A 20,514-nucleotide genomic window follows, 5' to 3' on the forward strand; every position below is an offset into this window, starting at 1 on the left:
GTAGAGCCATCATTTTACATCTCTTACGGACACTTTCCACGTCCCAAGCGAGTTGGTGGTTCTCGCGGTATCACATTAACATAAAATGTTTTCAAGCTGCAGTGCATGCTGGGAACTTGTGCAATGTTGTTCAATGTAAAATTGTTTGATCAGATAACTCAATTTGAAAAGTTGGGAGAACATTTGGATATGTTGTGAACAAATACTTGAGTATCTAAGTAAGGTAAACAAAACAACTTTTGCTAGTGTCATGTTTAGAGTATTTTTGTTCAGTTCACACAAAAAATTAAACTGACTTCTACTAAAAATTCTTTGTGCAGGCTACTTTTACATTGGTTAGTAAAACTTTTTGAAAGTTGGATTTTTTTTTTAGTGTAGATCCTCCGACGAACCTCCTATGTTGCACTCCTCCGTTCCTGGTCCCTGATCTCCCACGAACCTGCAAAGATATCACCTCTCAGTATTCAGCTAAGACCCACTGGACTGTTCATTGTGCTTGCTACTCACCTGCCATTGCGCCTCACGATCTGCATCTCCATTCATGTCAATAAACCGGTCTTAACATTCACTTACCTGTTGTTTCTGGCATTATCTGTGACAGAAAGTCACATTATGATGGAAAAAAAAAAAAAATTACATAAGATAAAGTCACACTTATGAGATTTTCTCCACTGTATCTTGATATAAGTAGTGTTTTTTTTTGTTGTTGTTTTTTTTACATTTTAAAGGCAGCGTTTTTAAATTACATAATTTTACATAAACTATTTAAACTGATTGTCAAGAAACAGGACACTTCTACAGAAATCATAGTGTTCCATGTTTTCTAAATAAACAAACTGGGGCGCTTTGGGTTGCATTTATTTTGTGTTTTTCTTTGTCCTTTTTGTTGAAGAACTGTATTGTGTGAAGAAGCGTCTCTGGTTCTGGTCCAGTTCTGTTTTTAGGAAGATCACTTTCGTGTGCTGTGAGATCTTAGGGATGTTAGGGAGTTGCCCCTTTCATTTTAGTCTTAAAACTCTTCTTTTTTTTTTTTTGTGATCAACTTTTTTATTTTTTTCCAAATCAACAAAACAACATCCACTCAAACAAACAACAGGGAGGTGGGAACAACAGACACACCATTAACAATTTCAATTTGTAGTAAAAAGGACAAAACAGAATTCACATGAGTCCATAGACGATGAGCCAAGTTTTTGGAAGTTAAGATTAGATTAGACCACACCCTCTCCCAGTCGACTGATAAATCAAAATCTGTTAATTCACAATTCCAGATAGATTTAATAAAAAGAGACTTTGCAGTGTGATTAAGTTTACTATATATTAAAGAAACAGATGGCCGACCAGAGGGTGGTGTGATCCAATCCCACATAGGATGAGAGGAAATAGGGGATGCCCAGGGAAATCCATAGGCCTTGAGAGCAGAACGTAACTGAAAAAAGACAAAATACAGGTGCATCTCAATAAAGTATTAAAAGTGAAAAAGTGAAACTTTCATATATTTTAGATTCATTGCATGTAAAGTAAAACATTTCAGAAGTTTTTTTTTGTTTTAATTTTGATGATTAGAGCTTACAGCTCATGAATCAGTATCACAAAATATTAGAATATTTACATTTGAGTTTCAATAAATGACCATCCCTACAATATAAATTCCGGGTATCTCTTGTCAACCTGATCTCACAGAATTCCGTGTAATGTTCACGGACTTAATTAACCCCGAATCTGTGGTGGCATCACGGAATCGCCGAAAATTCCGTGCTAGGCTAACAGATCAGCCGTGGTCCATGCACGGATTCACTGGTTCAACACCAGCGCTGCATCGGACCACGTAAAAAGAGTGACTCCGATGCAGTTATACTTTCACTGGAGTACCTTACCCCACCCCTACCCTAAACCTACCCAGTTCTGAACAATAATGATGACGATAAATTTCCCAGTATCGCGTCTGCATATTGATGCTAAGGGTTTCCGTGCGTGGAGCACGGCTGATGCCTGTCACTGACTTACATTGGTATCACTTCTGTGAGCCCATCACGGAATTTTCGGCGATTCCGTGATGCCACCACAGATTCGGGGTTAATTAAGTCCGTGAACATTACACGGAATTCTGTGAGATTATGTTGCTCAAACCACAATAATGGAGAAGACTGCTGACTTGGCAATGATCCAGAAGACGAACATTGACGCCCTCCACAAAGAGGGTAAGTCACAGAGGGTCATTACTGAAAGGGGAGGCTGTTCACAGAGTGCTGTATCAAAGCATATTAAATGCAAAGTTGACTGGAAGGAAGAATTTGGGTAGGAAAAGGTGCACAAGCAACAGGGATGGCTGCAAGCTTGAGAATACTGTCAAGCAAAGCTGATTCAAACACTTGTGAGAGCTTCACAAGGAGTGAACTGAAGCTGGAATCAGTGCATCAAGAGTCACCACGCTCAGACGTCTTCAGGAAAAGGGCTACCAAGCCACTTCTGAACCAGAGACAATGTCAGAAGCGTCTTACCTGGGCTGTGGAGAAAAAGAACTGGATTGTTGCTCAGTGGTCCAAAGTCCTCTTTTCAGATGAAAGTAAATTTTGCATTTCATTTGGAAATCAAGGTCCCAGAGTCTGTAGGAAGAGTGGAGAGGCACAGAATACATGTTGCTTCAAGTCCAATGTGAAGTTTCCACAGTCTGTGATGATTTGGGCTGCCATGTCATCTGCTAATGTTGGTCCACTGTGTTTTCTGAAGTCCACAGTCAACGTATCCATCTACCAGAACGTTTTAGAGCACTTCATGCTTCCTTCTGCTGACAAGCTTTATGGAGATGCTGATTTCATTTTCCAGCAGGACTTGGCACCTGCCTACACAGCCAAAGGTACCAAAAGCTGGTTCAATGACCATGGTGTTGGTGTGCTTGACTGGCCAGCAAACTCGCCAGACCTGATCCCCATAGAGAATCTATGGGGTATTGTCAAGAGGAAGATGAGAGACACCAGACCCAACAATGCAGATGAGCTGAAGGCCGCTATCAAAGAAACCTGGGCTTCCATACCACCTCAGCAGTGCCACAAACTGATCACCTCCATGCCACGCCGAATTGAGGCAGTAATTAAAGCAAAAGGAGCCCCTACCAAGTATTGAGTACATATACAGTAAATGAACATACTTTCCAGAAGGCCAACAATTCACTAAAAATGTTTTTTTTTATTGGTCTTATGAAGTATTCTAATTTGTTGAGATTGGTGGGTTTTTGTTAAATGTGAGCCAAAATCATCACAATTAAAAGAACCAAAGACTTAAACTACTTCAGTCTGTGTGCATTGAATTTATTTAATACACGAGTTTCACAATTTTAGTTAAATTACTGAAATAAATGAACTTTTCCACAACATTCTAATTTATTGAGATGCACCTGTATGATGATGCTGGTAAACAAAACTTAGTTCTTAGTTCTTGAAGTGAGCAGAGTCCCTGGTTATCATATGAGTCACTGCATGTGTTTATGTCCAATGTAGACCAAGAGGGCTGGACAAATGGCCGATTTCAACATAAAAAATTAAAGTTGTGCCATAAGGGTGTGTTGTTACAAAATTTGAAAGGTCCTACCATCAGACGTTCCACCCTTTTTAGAAAAAAAAAAAAAGTGAAGTCCTTAGATGTAGTATTCTGGATTCTCCAAAGATCGATTACATTAAGTTCAGTGATAAATGTATTCAATAACTTAGAGGATGTGTTAGCTGTAGTATCAGGGTGAGATTTATCCAGTGCAGGATTTAAAACAGCAATAAAATCACCACCCATCACTAAAGGACAATCAATCTGTTCAAGTAATATATTTGTAAGGAAAGAAATATTTGTGAAAAATGCACTGTCTGCCTCATTCGGGCAGTAAATGGAGACCAGTGCTAACCTGTCATTATGTATTTTACAGCGTATAAAAACAAATCTACCTTCATCATCTTTCCTGGTATGTTCAATAGTTAAATGTAAGTTCCTATCGACTAAGATAAGCACCCCTTAGTTTTATTACAAGCACAAGAGAAGGCTGCCAGTTTGTAATACTTGTTTTGAAAACGTGCCACATTGCATTGTTTTAAATGAGACTCTTGTATCAGGGCACAGGAAATTGATTTACGGTGCAACTATTCTAATATCTGGGTACGCTTAATAGGAGAATTTAGGCCATTCACATTCAATGATAAGACATTCAGAACATGCATTGTGTGCTCGCAATGCCAAGATTCTGTCTAAGTGAAGAGAAACAAAAGCAATGCCATACTGCCAGTGACATGTAAACATTAGTATGTATCCTAGATACCAATCCACCTAGATGCATAGTCCTTTTAAAAGAAAAGCAGAATAAATAAAAGTATTGAACAAACAACTGTGTATAAAAACCAAAGCAGACCGCACATTACCAAGAGTGTAGGTCTGCATAAACAACAGAAACAAATGCTGATTCAGTGCAACACTTCAGTGCAAGACATGTCCCCAAAAGGCCCACTGAGCCAAAAGCGTAGTGATTGAACCTGCTTTCCATCAGCTCGAAGAATAATAATAATAATAATGAATAAAAATAAAGAAAATAAATCATTATTATTTACCAATCAGCGGACGAACGAACAGGGCAGGGGCAAGATTCCAAAAAGAAATTAACAAGTGTCCATGGCCACCTTGGTATTATTATTAGTGTCCTCTTTAGGGCAGTTAGGATCACCACAGACCTCATCGTTAGTTTTCCCTCATTGAGCTGAGAGGATGGAGATGGTAGCCGACGCCTTCCTGCTGCTTTGTAGCGCTGCAGAATACGTCTTCAGTGACAGTGAAGTAACAAAATCCTCCGCCTTTTGAGGAGAGTCGAACATCATCTGCTCACCTTTGTGCTGTAGTTTAATTACTGCCGGACAGGTGAGGAAGGGCTGGAGACCAAGTGCTGTCATCTTCTTCAAGACTGGATTAAAGCTCTTTCTCTTGGTAGTTGTGGCTGGACTAAAGTCGGGAAAAAATAGTAGCGTGACATTGTCCTGAGTATATTTCACCGGATATGCCTACCGAGAACCTCTCAGGATCGCCGATCTGTCATGCCACCTCAGCACACGGAAGATGAGAGTATGCAGCCGATTAACAGTTTTTCCTTCTGTCATACATGAGATGGGCCCAGTCAATCTTGATGTCACGGCCTTTCAGGGAAGGGATCCACTTGGAAAATTTTGTTTGATTTCTTAAGTCTTAAGCTGATTTCTTAAGTTTGTGACTGTCCTCCTATCCTCATGTGCAGCTGCTTGAACAGAATCGACCCGGTCACGTGTCTGTTTTGCCGCATTGGCTAGCTTTTCAACTTCTGCTTTTAGCTCTTTTCCAGAATCGTTGGTCGTTAGTTTATCCAAATGTAGATCACGGAGTGCTGGGGTCAGTACAGAGTCTATCGCATCTCTTACAGTCGAAGCCACTACCGAATCGAGAGTACTTTGCTGCTCTTTAAGCGATAGCTTGATACAGTTAGCTATAGCAGCGTCGAGATCCTCTCTGGAGATGGTGGAATCTTTTAATTTTTTCTTTATTGGCGATTGTCCACTCTCTCTTTTCCGGCCGTCCTTGACTGCTGGGGTACTCGTAGTGAGCTAAATAAAGAGTGGTTCAAAATTTACTGACATGATATATCCAATTTCTGACAAAGTGAGCAAAGCGAAGGACTGTGCATGCATTGCCGCCGAAGGGTCACGTCATCCCAGTCTTAAAACTCATTCACTCAAATTGAGTCCTTGACATTATGAATAATGTTTAGATTGACCTCACTTCAGGCACAGGCTGGTCTCTATCAAACATCATTACATAAGCGTTACAATGGGTGAGTTTTTGGCATGTCGTAATGGCTCTTACTGAGTACTGTACATGAGTCATTGTGATATTTACTCTGATACCTTGTGAGATAATTTAGGTCAGATTTTGTTTTTGGCACAGCAATATATCTCTGCCTAGACTATATTATTAAGCCGGTATCATTGTCATCTGGGGAAAACCCAAAGTTTGTTGTTAATTAAAAAGTAAAAGGCTGGAAAGGGTGTAACTGGAGTACCCTTTTGGCAAGGAAATGTCTGTCCTTCCTCTTACAACTTAAATTGATTTGTATATCAAGCTTAATTACATGCTTTAAGATTTATTGCCAATAGCTTAATGGTTTGGTGCAGAGTGAAAACAACCAAGGTTAGTCATACGTATGGTGTTGAACTTAACCGTGTATCCGAAGCAAATTCACTCATATTGTTCTTCTAATATTGCTAAGGTGAGAAGGATTTCGTTTGGCATGTGCTTGACAGATGATTGTGTGTGTCTGACGTGTGCAGTCATTCCATCTGGGTTGATTTTATTGTGTGTGCTTACACACATTCACAGACAGACACAAATGATTGACAGATGTGCAGGCGCAGATGCACAGTATGTGTGAATAATGCAATCATTAGGGCACAGACTTTGCTTTCTGTATTGACGAAAAAATTGCACATATTTTTTGGTAACACTTTACAATATGGTGACACTAATATGCATTAATTCATGCTTAAATGCACAGATAATCATGAGTTAATATGTAACTCATGAAGAACTAAACCATTTATTAACAATTACTGCATCAGCAACAAATGAACATTCGATATGATTCATAGAGTAAGTAATCAATAAATTGTTATCAGTTAAATGCGTCATAATATATTAACTACCTAATAACTTATTTTATTAACTAATGAAGTAAATTCATATGTTAATTACCACATTGGGTCGAAGCCATGCCTTTAAACTTCCAGTTGTCTGCTTTAATTAATCATTAGCTAATGATTTGCATGGGTATCATTATGTTATGACTTTACTTGTTGTGGCACTCGACTAACTAACTAATTCAAAATCTATAACCACAATGACATTACTTAACAATTAGTTAATAGTCATGTGCCTCAACAAGTAAAGTCATAACATAATGATACACCGAAAACTCATCTCTTTCGACAGCACTTGACTTCATCCTAAACTTAAAAAAAAAAAAAAACACTTTCTCTTTACTTATTCCCTCCTTTGGTAGTTTGTACTTATTTGAACAATGCCTGAGACTTGGTGTTGCAAGCACTTCGTCTGTCTGATTGCCTCTTCAAGATGAATCGCTTTATGTATTCCCCAATTGTAAGTCGCTTTGGATAAAAGCGTCTGCAAAATGACTAAATGTAAATGTAATGATTAATTAAAGCAGACAACTGGAAGTTTAAAGGCATGGCTTCGACCCAATGTGGTAATTAACATATGAATTTACTTCATTAGTTAATAAAATCATCATATCGAATGTTCATTAGTTGCTGATGCAGTAATCATTAATAAATGGTTTAGTTCATAATGAGTTATACATTAACTCATGATTATCTGTGCATTAGTTAAGCATTATTTAATGCATATTTGTGCACCCGTATTGTAAAGTGTTACCTATTTTTTATTTAATTGTATTACATCATGCTTAACAAACCAAGCATTACACCTTGTAATTTTGCCAGCCAGAATAAAATTTTGGATCAGAAGCAGATGCTTAGCGATGTGTCACAAACAGCTTCAACCCCCAGCTTTTTCCTCTGGTTTTGAATTAATGAAGTGCCCTTGGTAAAGCAGTTGTGGCCACCACAAGCATTTTGATGATGTCTATGTTGGAGGTCTGGTTGATGTAATCAGACTGAGATTCATTGAGATCTTTGCTTACCAAGCTCTTTCTCCACCCGGAGGGCCTGACACCAATAACCACCACAATTTGCCAAACCCCCTAGGTAGAGTATGTGAACTCAGCAAAATATCAGAGCAGTCTCCTACTGTAAATAATTGCACCTGAAGTGTTAATCAGACTGAGTTTTTCTGGGAAGTCGGCCAAGTAAATAAAGCTAGAGCTCATTACTTGATCCATTCATAGCAGAATGTGTGAAAATGAAGCAGGGTCAGTGCATATAGATTTGGCATATTTTAGAAAGGTTAAATAGAATGTATAGAAAATTATGCAGCAATTATTGTGTAATTAGTATTGTAGCGAACTATATGCCCTGCTGCTTTAAGGTAAATAGTCTGGCACTTTTATAATAATAATAATAATGATAATATTTTTTTCTCTGTATCTCTGTTGAGTGGCTATTTCTGTGGGTTACGTAATTTCTCCATTAGGTAGCAACAAAACACTGTGGCAATTATTGTGTAGTTAGTAATGTAGCCGACTGGCATAAATATCCTCTGCTGCTTTAGGGCAAAAAGTCAGGCACTTTTATAATAGTAATATTATTAATAATTTTTTTTTTCTGTATCTCTGTTCAGTGACTATTTCTGTGGGTTACATCATTTCAACAGTGGGTGGTGACAAAACACTGTATTTATGAGTGAATCACTGAATCATTCACTCAACCGATTTGTTTAAATACACTGATTCATGTGTAGCGCCCCCTACCTGTCTTTATTTTAATTAAGTAGGAAAGCGCTCCAGATTCATTAATAAAATGCCTACAGATGTTGAAGTTAGGCCCCTCTGGTGTCACTAAAATGAATAATTTTCTTTTAGAAAGCTACGCAGAATTAAATCTATATGCACCTTAACTAATCAAGTCAACATAAACACTTTAGAAAGAATAAAACACTGGTAAAAATATGAAAAAAGTAGAGTATTTAATTAGAATAGAATTATAGAAATGTAAATAGATAAAATAAAGGGATTCAAAATGTGAAATTCGCTCACTCACTTTGTCCTTTAAATATGACACAATTTACCCCAGACAGGCAATATATCCGAATATACAGAGTTAAAGCAAGTATATATGTCCAATACCCTCAGATTTGAACAGATTAACTCAAAAGGGGATGACAGTATTCAATAACTCTTATATACAAGACCAAATATACTCTGAATATTCACCTATGTGTTCAGTGCACTGAAAAACTCTAAATTAACCAATATAGTGGGCCCACACACACACACACACACACACACACACACACACACAATCACAAACCCCCCGTTGCAGGCCTGAATCGTGGCTCGTGTTCGTAGTGGCCGGGAAACAGAAAATGGCCTCTTCACTCTCCTGAGCGCAAAATAAATCAAACAATGATATCTCAATATCACGTGAACACTCCTGCAATCCGGAATCCTGTAGCAGGCCTCGCGCAGCTCCTCGATCTCTCCTTCCCTCGTCAGCCGACGAAACGCACCTCCCGCGTCGCCAGAGGAACCCCAAATAACGCGGGTATTTGGGGCGCTATCTGGTACTCAAATGTACTCCCTCGTTGTGGAGGAAAACAACTGCGGTAACTGTCTTTAGTCTTGCTTTTTTAACTGTTGCGTTAACTTATCAGTTCAGATGCGCAGAATTGCGCAGTGATACTCACACAGCCGGTATTCGCGCCTGAACGGCAGACTAACCGCACCGGATGGCCGTAAAACACTACGCGGCGATCTCAACAAATAAACAAATGAATACGTCAGTGTTTCACACACGGTCTACATTAAGTTCAAGATTTTTAAACTTGTAAATATATTCACTCTCTTATCGCAAACAATACGTCTCTCTCACACTGCTATCTCTCAACTGAACTCCCGCACTTCTTCACAACTTCCCTCCTCTCCAAAAACAACCACTCAGGTTACACTATAAACACCAGTGAGGGCGGAACTTAATTCACATAAACCAATAAAATAATGAAACACCTAACATGCTGGTTAATGCCACGTTATACACATGTACATTTCAATCAACCTTGAACTTGGACGACGCTCTTAAAGGAACACACCTCTTTATACATCAATATACGGAGATGTATATTTAATTCATATTTTAGCTCTGGATTAGGACTAAATAAAACAAATACATTAAGATAACCCATTTCTGAAGAATTGTATTCTACTGGGTTACACATGTATGAATGAAACATGACTGAGTCACTGAATCAGTCACTCAGCTGTTTCATTCAAAAACACTTTCATTTAAGAACATCACCATGCTCTGAACATGCAGCGTTTCAGTCTTCTGTGGCTTTGTTTGAAACTATTTTCATTGGCAGAGCAAAAACCGATTAAATATTGTGGCTAAAATGTAAGTTACTCTATATTTACTTGCACAAAATATACGTAAAAACTACATCGCACTTGCAAATTGTGCTGCTGGTCTGAATAGCATATCAGTCAGTCAAACAAGATAAATATTTAGATAGAGAACAAAGACCAAACAAAACTAAATAGTTTTACACTGTGAAATGGATAATCGGAGATAACATCTCTTGAAGAATGGTGTTTTGCTTTGTTATCTGCCTGTTTGGTTCTGTGACTTATTCCTTTTTTGTATAATGCTACTGCATTGCTTACGAATGGCTTTGTCACAACTACCTAACAAACAAACAAACACATCCAAACATTTTGAATAGCTTTATTTGAAACACGTGTTTGATCGTTTCTTGTGTTAATTGAATATTTACTTTGCACTGAATTTGTTGTTGATGTACCTTTTTCCGTGATATTCTTTGGTCCAGATGAACTTGATGGATGAATTGGCTCGATGGATATTTGTGGCATGAATATTAGAGCTTTTTGTGCTTCAAGACTTTGTTGAAATTTCTTTTAATGGATTGTGATTGATTTACACATTTGAAAAGTATCATTTAGTATGTGGATTTATAGTTATTTGGATAACTAAAGAAAGCATGTTTTTAATGGGCCTGAATGCCCTCAGGCAGTTCTAACAACCACTGCTACAATATGCTCCAGTTGGACCCTTATTTCTGAGGTCTGTTGTGGGACCACCTCTTCTTTCATAGGTAACATGAATCTGTCTTTTGGCTTACTAATGACTTTACCACAACACAGCTGTATATTATTTCATTTCCCATGATTCTGTCTGGCTATGTTTAGGATGGTGTATGTAAATATATATTTTTTTAAACTATGAATGATAACTTTGCTTTGAGATGAACAAACATTATGTAATTATAGTCCTCCTGGTTCAGTCATCTTGTGTTTCTTTAAGGTTCAAGAAGTGAACCCAAATTTTTCAAGTTCTTTGTGCTGTCATGGCTCTGCCAATGGGGAATGTGAAGTCCACACCAGGCTGATCTGTGACTGCTGTTCTGAATCTGCACTAGAAAAAAAAATCTTAGTGGAGATCCCAGAGAGAGTTACGGCATCTTGAACACATGGTCCATTAACTCACAATCTTTTAGATATGGAAGAGTCATTCTTTGGATCTGTAGATCAAACATTAGGTTTTGGGGGGAAAGTTTTTTGATCCAGCACAAGTAGGACTTGTGACAAAATGAGAGTTTAGTATGAGCATGATTTGTGTTACTTGCGTTTTATTCCACTGGACTGGTGAGAATGAGCTCTTGTGCTGAAGATGTTGTGGTTGACTTCACTATGTCTACTGGGTCGTAAGTATTTTGTCTGTCCTCACTGAAAGCAAAAATGCTGCCTCGAATGCAAAACATAAAAGTACGTTTGTTTGCACATTCTTGCACTCGCAATAACACTTAACTCATATTACTGCTATGCTTATCCAGACAGCATCCTTTTTGTGGTTATCCATGTGGAATTTTAGAGATTTGTCATATTTCAGTATCTTATGGTCAGGATTTTGGTCCAATGAATTTTCTAGTAGCGACAAAATAGTGCTGATTGTCACTGGTAGGACAGAAACTAGGGTTATTGATTAACATGGAAAAGATTTATTCCTTGTTGCCCTGTGTTTGGTTAGGACACTGTGTTAGCCAGAGTTAACAGAATCCTGAGGCGGACAAATATGATACTGTTATCCATATCCATTGTACAAGAAACAAAAGCCAAGCGTGTCATTCTCTGTCATGACAACATTTCTTTTAGAGGACATTTTTTGTTTTGGCTAAACTAATTTTGCTCATGGATACTCACTGAGGGACCTGTGATTGTTCTTTATGTAACACAATAGAATTATTCAACCTGTCCTCCAACCAATACGCCCGTATAGGTCGTTTGTCCAAATCCCTGAAATACGACCCATCAGAGCGTATGCTACAATTGCGCCCCTATCGGCAACAGGACATTTTCATAGTTCGGGTTTCGTGTAGCTCGGTTGGTAGAGCATTGCGTTATATGACGATATGTAATTACGTGATCATGCGATCATGGGTACGATCCCAGAGAACGCACGCGCTCATAAAATGTGCACTAAAAATCATTATTTTGCATTATTCCTGTAAGGGGTAGGTTTAGGGGTAGGGTTAGGTGTGGTCATTCGTACGAATTAGCCACCTAGTAAAATATGTACGAATACTGTGAGATCGGTGTAAAAAGTCCACATATTGCATTTAAATAAACACGCATTTTGATTGGTAATGACAGTCATACGTCATTTCATGACGACAGACGCAACACGAGACTGTCATTATTTTTACGCGCGCTAGAGGGCGCTTAGAGCTTGGCAACCGACGTCACTGCGCAGTGCATTCTGGGACGTAAACAAGAGGGCGCTGCCATATTGTGAGGCCACATCGGGCGAGACTTAAAACAACCACATGAAAAACAATGTTGAAAAGTCGATTAAAAGAACAAAATGTACTATACAGAGACAAACTTCTAACGGACGCAAGAAAACGGTACCTGGAAAAGATGGCCAAACACCCGCACCTATATTTTTGCCTGATTTTGATTTAGATAACTGCACCCGATCGTCACATTCAGGGTTCATATACGGTCATGAAAAACCTGGAAATGTCATGGAATTTTAAAACAGCAATTTCCAGGCCTGTAAACTTTTGGAAAAATAAATAAAGCCAGAAAGTTTTGGAAAAGTCATGTTTCACAATTCTATGTACAGTAGAATTATGCTTAATCAGGTCCTGAATTTCGGTGTGGGATTGCGCATATATTCCCGCAGCTTTCGACTTTAAAATGAGGGACATTCCTGCAAAACATTTATTCAATATAGCGTGTAGGTTAGATGAGTAAATAAATTCACACAACCAGTCATTTGAAAACAGCGTGAGTGATTCAGCTGCACCGCGTCCTCTCTCTTTGACCTTCTCTTCACATCTGCTGCACGCTGCGATACAAGACTTTAGCTAGCGTTTCGGTACAGCTGACAGAATTGTCAATTGCCTAATCGGTCATTGTTGCATCGTCACAGAAATGTATTATTTGCACGTCTTTTTAAGTCTTTCAGCACTCGTGCGCTCCAGAGGCGCTTTTCTGTGCGCTGCAGTCGCATCCAAAGCGCGCGCTGCGAACAAACAAACACAGCTTGTTGCGCTTAAGTGGCCAAATACACACAAAATAATGTCAAAATGGTCGTCCTGGCGAGTATCCTCATAAGCATTGTCAGTTTTGTCTTAAGTTGCGAAAGAAAACGCATATGTATAAGTATTGGATCCGTGAAACAGGTCTTGTGACAGCAGCGTAATAAAGCTGTGCCGTCTGTCATTAATGTTAATCAAACAACAAAAGACAGAAGAAATCCCCTCACTGCTCTTGACTAAATAATGTTTTGTTGAATAACTTTAATATGTTGATTTACACTTTATTCAATTTCTGTATCCTATTTAAAACAGGTTCATATTACAACTTCCTCGGCGCGTCGCAACAAGTGGCCTCACAAAATGGCGATTTTTCCCATCAGCCACCGCGGCGCTAGAGCAGTGACGTCACGCCCCCATCCCCTATATAGGTCGTAATAAGGGCTTGCACAAATGACCTATAGGGTCGTTTTTTGTTGGAGGACAGGCTCCTTTGATTAATTCACAAAGAGGATATAATCATTTTTGTAGTGTTTTCAGCCTTGGCAGAAGCAGTGTTCTTGACAGCACTGTTATTGCTGTGTACTAAGTATTGCAGTGTGCTAAAATGTTGTGAATACCTATTTTCTTTCATTACAAAACTGCTAGGCCAGAACATGCAGCAGATCTCTGAATTATTATGTGATATGAAAATTAATTTCTATTAAAATTCCAGTTAAAACAGACAGAGCAAACTGTAAATTAACTAATATACTGTAGAACACAGATGAAAATAATTACACAGTTAATTTGACATAAAAGGGTTTTATTTTAATTGGAATCTTAGAACTTAATTTTTTAAGCGTTTGGGGGAAAATACATTGCAATCTTACAAGAGATGTTTGGGGTTGGTAAGATTTTGTAATGTTTTTAAAAGGAGTCTCTTATGCGCACCAAGGCTGCATTTGTTAAAAATGCAGTAAAGACATATTGTGAATATAGCAAAGCTGAATTTTCAGCAGCCATTACTCCAGTCTTCAGTGTCACATGATCCTTCAGAAATCATTTGCATATGATTTGGTGCTCAAGAAACATTTCTTATTATTAACAGAATTGAAAATAGTTGTGCTGCTTTATGTTTTTTGTTAATTCTGTTAATAATATTAATTTCTTGCAAAGAAAGCTCCATGTAGTATATATACACATGTTCAACAGTTAGATTAATTCTGATTATACTTAGAACATGTACTTCACCTCAAGACTAGGTCAAGGTGCAAGACTAGCACTGTGCATCAAAATAAAATATGACTGCCCATATACAGTACATCCAGAGTGAAAACAGTATTATTAAATATTGTTTCATTAAAACAGTATAAAACCATTGACAGCATGCTTATTCAAAGCATCAGCACCTTGAATACTGAGCAGCTTATTCTGCTGTCATGCTGTCTAATGTAGTCTAAATATACACATATGTTATAAAATATCATTGCATGCTTGTATTTCAAAAAATCTAAACATTTAGAGATGCTTAAGACATTGACTTAGATCAAATGTAAATGTTATGGAGGACACGTAGACAGAACACCCAATCAGGAGGCAGCTTGTGATACTCCAATTTATTACCGTCCAGCCTCAGAATCTTCATACGTGAATATGATGTGGGTCCTACTGTCCTGCAGAAACTGCTGATGTTAAACTCTGGAAGACACAACAGCAAAATTGTAGTAGAACATAGAGCCATATATTTGTTTGCTTATATATATATTTTTAACCATTATTTAACCAGTATGGCAGTGTTAGTTTTACACATTTTCTTCATCATCATCATCATCACTACCGGAAGGGTATTTATTTATTTGACATATTTGTCTCACTTGAATTTCATAGTATGCTACATCATCAAGCAGGTTGAGATTCTACTATGAAGCCATGCTGTTGTAATAGCTACGGTATGTGGTTTTGCATTGTCCTGCTGAAATACACAAGGCCTTCCCTGAAATAGATGCCGTCTGGAGGGGAGCATATGTTGCTCTAAAAACTTTATATACCTTTCAGCATTCATAATGCCTTCCAAAACATGCAAGCTGCCCATACCGTATGCACTTATGCACCCCCATACCATCAGAGATGCTGGCTTTTGAACTGAACGCTGATAACACACTGGAAGGTCTCCCTCCTCTTTAGCCGGAGGACATGGCGTCTGTGATTTCCAACAAGAATGTCAAATTTGGACTCGTCTGACCATAGAATACTTTTCCACTTTGAAACAGTCCATTTTAAATGAGCCTTGGCCCACAGGACACATCGGCACTTCTGGACCATGTTCTGGACCACATATGGCTTCCTTTTTGCATGATAGAGCTTTAGTTGGCATCTGCAGATGGCACGGGGATTGTGTTTACCGGGTTTCTGGAAGTATTCCTGGGCCCATTTAGTAATGTCAATGACAGAATCATGCCGATGAGTGATGCAGTGTCGTCTGAGGGCTTGAAGACCACGGACATCCAACAAAGATCTTCGGCCTTGTCCCTTACACACAGAGATTTCTCCAGTTTCTATGAATATTTTGACGATGTTATGCACTGTAGATGATGAGATTTGCAAAGCCTTTGCAATTTGATGTTGAGGAACGTTGTTTTTACAGTATTACACAATCTTTTTATGCATTCTTTCACAGATTAAAAAGCCTCTTCCCATCTTTACTTCTGCGAGACTCTGCCTCTCTAAGACATCCCTTTTATAGCTAATCATGTTACAGACCTGATGTCAATTAACTTAATTAGTTGCTAGATGTTCTCCCAGCTGAATCTTTTCAAAGATTTTTGCCCCCGTGCCAACTTTTTTGAGATCTGTAACAGGCATCAAATTTGAAATGAGCTCATTTAGTGAATAAAAGTGTAAAATTTCTCAGATTAAACATTTGTTATGTTCTCTATGTTCTATTGTGAATAAAATATTGGCTCATGTGATTTGAAAGTCTTTTAGTTTTCATTTTATTCAAATTTAAAAAACATCCCAACATTTCCGGAATTCAGGTTGTAGATAGTGATAGCGAGACAATGAGGTCACCATATTCAGCGATTAATGTGACATGGTGCTTCAGAGAATTTGCAGCAGACATTAATCCTTCACTAGATCACGACAGCCCTCGTAAACAGGAGGAGCTGCTTCCCAGCACTGTGCAAATAAGTTACAGGTGCGCTGCCATTGGCACCTTCAGTGAGAACACAAGAGGAAACCTGTAGTGGGCAGATCTGTTTCATCTTGTTTTAGATGCTAATTGTGATGGTAGCATAAATCTACAGTAGGTATCTGTAGCTTGTAGTTTAGGAGTCATAAACTGAAAGACTATGAGGTGTCTCTGGTGACATTAAGACTATTCTCAGCACAGAGAATCAATATATGTGTTTACAAAGCACTTAAGGTGTGTAACTATTTTTGTAGCTTGTTTTCACTCCTCTAAGTATGATAATATAATTTTTATCATATTTTCTGGAGATCTATGCAAAAAACATCATAGTGTCTCCACCCTCAGACTGGAGCCTTTTAATGGCACTGGTCAATACATTCTCTATTACATTCTTTCCATTTGCTTTCTGAAAGTAGATCTGACAGGTTGTTTAACCTTTCCCTAACCTCTACTTCTAGGCTATAATATACCAGTCATCTGTTTTATTGTTTTCAATAGTGGTTGCTTGTGAATAATTAGAATATTACACTTCGTTTTGAACTGGTAAACCGCTGTTGATGGCACAAGGTTTTGTTGTGTCGTTCAAAGAAAGTGAATCATGACCATTGCCTGAAAAAAAGAATGTCTGCTTAAGTCTTTGCTGTCCACCAGAGGCACAGCTCTTGTAACTGAGCTCAGCGTGCTGCTGAGGAAGGGGGGGGCGGGTGAAGAACAGAGCGTGCTTTTAGCACATGTGGATTCCTTTTGGAGTATTCACAGATGTTCTCAAACCTCCCTTCTTTCTTTTTTCCCTCCTTCTCTTTCAGCTAACCTACTTTTTCTGGTCACCTAGTGTCTCTCCAGGATGTGTCTGTCTGCAAACACGTTGTGACAAACACTTTGGAGAACGGGAAAGGGGGAAAAGAAAACCAAGAGAGGAGGGAAAGTTTGTTATTTCTCTTCTAAAGTCCTGTCACATTTTCCATCACTTTTCCCATGGCCCATCCGGGTCTGAATGTTGATTCTCTCATGCCAGGGATTATTTCATCAAGCCTGAGAACACGGCCTCATTCTGTAAGACTGTTGATCAGAACACAAACATTCAAGCGGTTCTCAGTCAAGCATTTGGTGAGCTTACACTTTTGTGTTTAGAATCATTTCTGCTCTTGGCTGATATTTAAGACTGTAGTAGACATGTGAGTAGGATCGCGAAAATTGTCACTGCCCGTGATGACATGTTTATGTGCAGGCTTCCTTCTTATCACAGGGCCTGGGGCCGATTTGTGCAGGATTTAAAATTGCATTTAAAATGTTCCTTAAATTCCTGTTCAGTTCTAGAATTCAAATTTAATTTGAGTTTGCAAATACTGTAGAATGCAGAATTGCCACAGTTCCTTAAAACCACTTCAAATTCCAAAATTCCGCTGTGGCCAATTCAATTCAAATTCACATAATGCTAGTTCCCAAATTATAAAGAAATTGTGCAGTTTGCCACATTGAAGTGATTTTGTGGATCAAAACCAATCCATGGTTTCCTGAAGTCTGTCAGCAGTGCTTTATATCCACTATAAACATCTTGTCTTGAAAACCTGCAGTAAGATTTAAGTCTCACATTCTCTCCAAGTTCTGTTGGAGCAATTTATTGAATGTTTTGTTAATGTAACATCAGCATGAGAATTAAAAAAAAATAAGGTTCTCTGTCTTGTGTCATGTTGCAGTTATTCTGTCATTAAACTTGGCATGAAATGCTCTCTCATGGACTGAACATTTTCCTCTGCCACATTGAACTTCAGCAGTGCCGCTTTCAGTGCTAAAGGATAAACCTCAGTGCTTTTGTTTGTATAAAATAAGAACCTTACACCAACTCACCTTGGATATGGTTAACCTCAAGGTAGAGGTACTGAAGTGTGGTGGGAACTGTAGGGATTTCTGTCAGCTGATTATAAGAAAGATCCAGCTCTACCAGAGATGTGAGGTTAAATGCACCATGGTCAAGCCCTTCATTCCTCAATTTGTTGTGTCCAAGCCGTAGATAATGGAGTCTATTAAAACCGTGAAGGCTGTTTTCGGACAGGCCAGTCAGAGAGTTGTTGGAGAGGTAAAGCTGCTGGACAGATGGAGGCAGATGTTTGGGGAAAGTCTCCAGGAGGTTGTGACTAAGATCCAGGAGGTTGAGGACTCCAAGACCTGGTGAAGAACATGACGGATAGAGGTAACGCTTAGAGTTTGCGAAATGATTAACTTTGTTAATGCTTCCTGATAATATATGTAGAGATGCAAACTATATCGGCCCCGTATCAGTTATTAGATCAGATATTAGAGATATATTTCATTTTATTTATTTATTAATTGGTGTTTATCAGTATTGTTTCATTTCAAGCAAATCATTTTATTCTGTATTTTTAATATCAGTGCATAGATTTATCTTCTGAAAGATGTATTAAAAAATATAAAAACCAAAGAATACCTTTTAAGTCGCCCTCTTCAATAGTCGTCAGACGATTACCTTGTAACAAAAGTAATGTTAAATTATCCAGATTTTGGAAAGCACCTTCAGAAATCTTTTCGATGCGATTATATGCGAGTCGCAGCTGCTTAAGTCCACTAGGCAGTCCGACTGGCACCCTTGTCAGGTTATTATTATTTATGAAAAGATTTACCAAGTGGGTCAGATTGGAGAACAACACATTATCGAGTTGCTCACTCAGTAGCTGATTGCGATCCAAGATCAGCCAACGCAAGTTGGTGGCATTGGCAAACGCTCCGGATCCAAGGATAGCTATATTATTGCCTTGGAGAAACATGTACTGTGTGCGGGACGGAAGACCAGAGGGATGCTGGGTAAGGCCCCTGTGGTCACAATAAAGAGCTGTTGGCCACTGAATAGGGCAGTCACACTCCAATGGACAACTTTGTGTGTTAACAGCACGAAACCATCCGGGATCCATCCGATCTTTCAAAGTCAACACACTCGGCTCGCCCAAAAAACGGTTGATCCAGAGTGGTACACCTCCATAGTCCAAGTCCAGCGTGAAGGCCCAAGTTGGCCCACACACAGAGAGCAACAATAAAATCCTGCTTATATCCATTCGTCCGCCTGCCTAAATGGAACAGAAACAGCCTTTAACTTTGAGGACTTAAACTTTGATTAAAGCGTTCATAATTCAAACTACTCACGAAGCTTATTTTCTTCTAATAGCAACAAATAAAAGTTTCCACACGTACTGCTTAGATAAAGATATATAAAAACAATGGCTTATTTGTAAGTTACAGTAGCAGAGCTTTTGCATTCTTGCTTATTTAATTGTAATAATATGCCAAATACAACTTCATGTCTATATAATCTCTATTTAGTTGTCAGCCACAGTGTCGCTAAATAGGCAAGAGCCTAAACTGGTTTAAAAATGCTACTTTCCAGTGATTTTCTTCCATTCTCTTTCGTCACATTGCAAACACATGCATCATCTACATTTGCGAGAGGAATGAGCATACCTTTCACCTCTCTTCCCCGGCCAGTTTTAGTTAGACGAGCTTCTGAACGGTAGATTTGTCGAGACTATCCCTGTAGACGTTTAAACGGGGCAACCTGAAGAGTTTTATGCGGCTACTGAAACATTCCTCACTCAGCGATGGCCTTTTCTTCCATACAGCTTATTCTCACTCCTTTTTTTCCAACCTGTCTCGGAAGCTTATGGTTGGAGTCTAACCACTGCACAACATTTGTTAGAAACATGTGTGCTGGCAGCATAGGAAGGGCAATCTTTAGACAATGCTGATGTGATTTAAAATCTTTTGGATTTAATACACATCACATAATGTGTGGATAGAAATCCTGTTGTTGAGTTAATGTGACTTTCTCCTTCAAAGCTTGATTTTGAGTAATATACAACTGATGTGGAATCATATTTTAATGCTTATGCAAACCATATACTGTAACATAAACAGCCTCAGGCCCCTGACTGATGAACTGCAATATCACGTCATTGAGCCTGTGAGAAAGGGGAGTATGTTTGAAGGCAGAATATTTTCTCTTTGCAGACATGCCCTGCACAGCAGTCAGCTCTGGAACATCTAGCACAGAGAGCAATGGTTTCAGTCAGACAGCTGGAGGGGGCCTGGGG

At 38.7% G+C, this 20,514-nt stretch overlaps 1 protein-coding gene across 1 annotated transcript; it reads right to left on the reverse strand.

Moving 5' to 3' along the window:
- Positions 1–14,770: 14,770 nt before the first annotated feature.
- Positions 14,771–19,968, reverse strand: zgc:113307 (uncharacterized protein LOC553753 homolog). The gene is made up of 4 exons (XM_058792371.1): positions 19,886–19,968; positions 18,861–19,494; positions 18,263–18,580; positions 14,771–14,922 (listed from the first exon to the last, which is right to left on the reverse strand). Exons 2-4 carry the CDS (start codon positions 19,480–19,482, stop codon positions 14,771–14,773), a joined length of 1,092 nt encoding a protein of 363 aa, XP_058648354.1. The 5' UTR covers positions 19,483–19,494; positions 19,886–19,968.
- Positions 19,969–20,514: the final 546 nt, after the last annotated feature.

This window comes from Onychostoma macrolepis, chromosome 11, assembly GCF_012432095.1.
Source record: "Onychostoma macrolepis isolate SWU-2019 chromosome 11, ASM1243209v1, whole genome shotgun sequence".
NCBI lineage: Eukaryota > Metazoa > Chordata > Actinopteri > Cypriniformes > Cyprinidae > Onychostoma > Onychostoma macrolepis.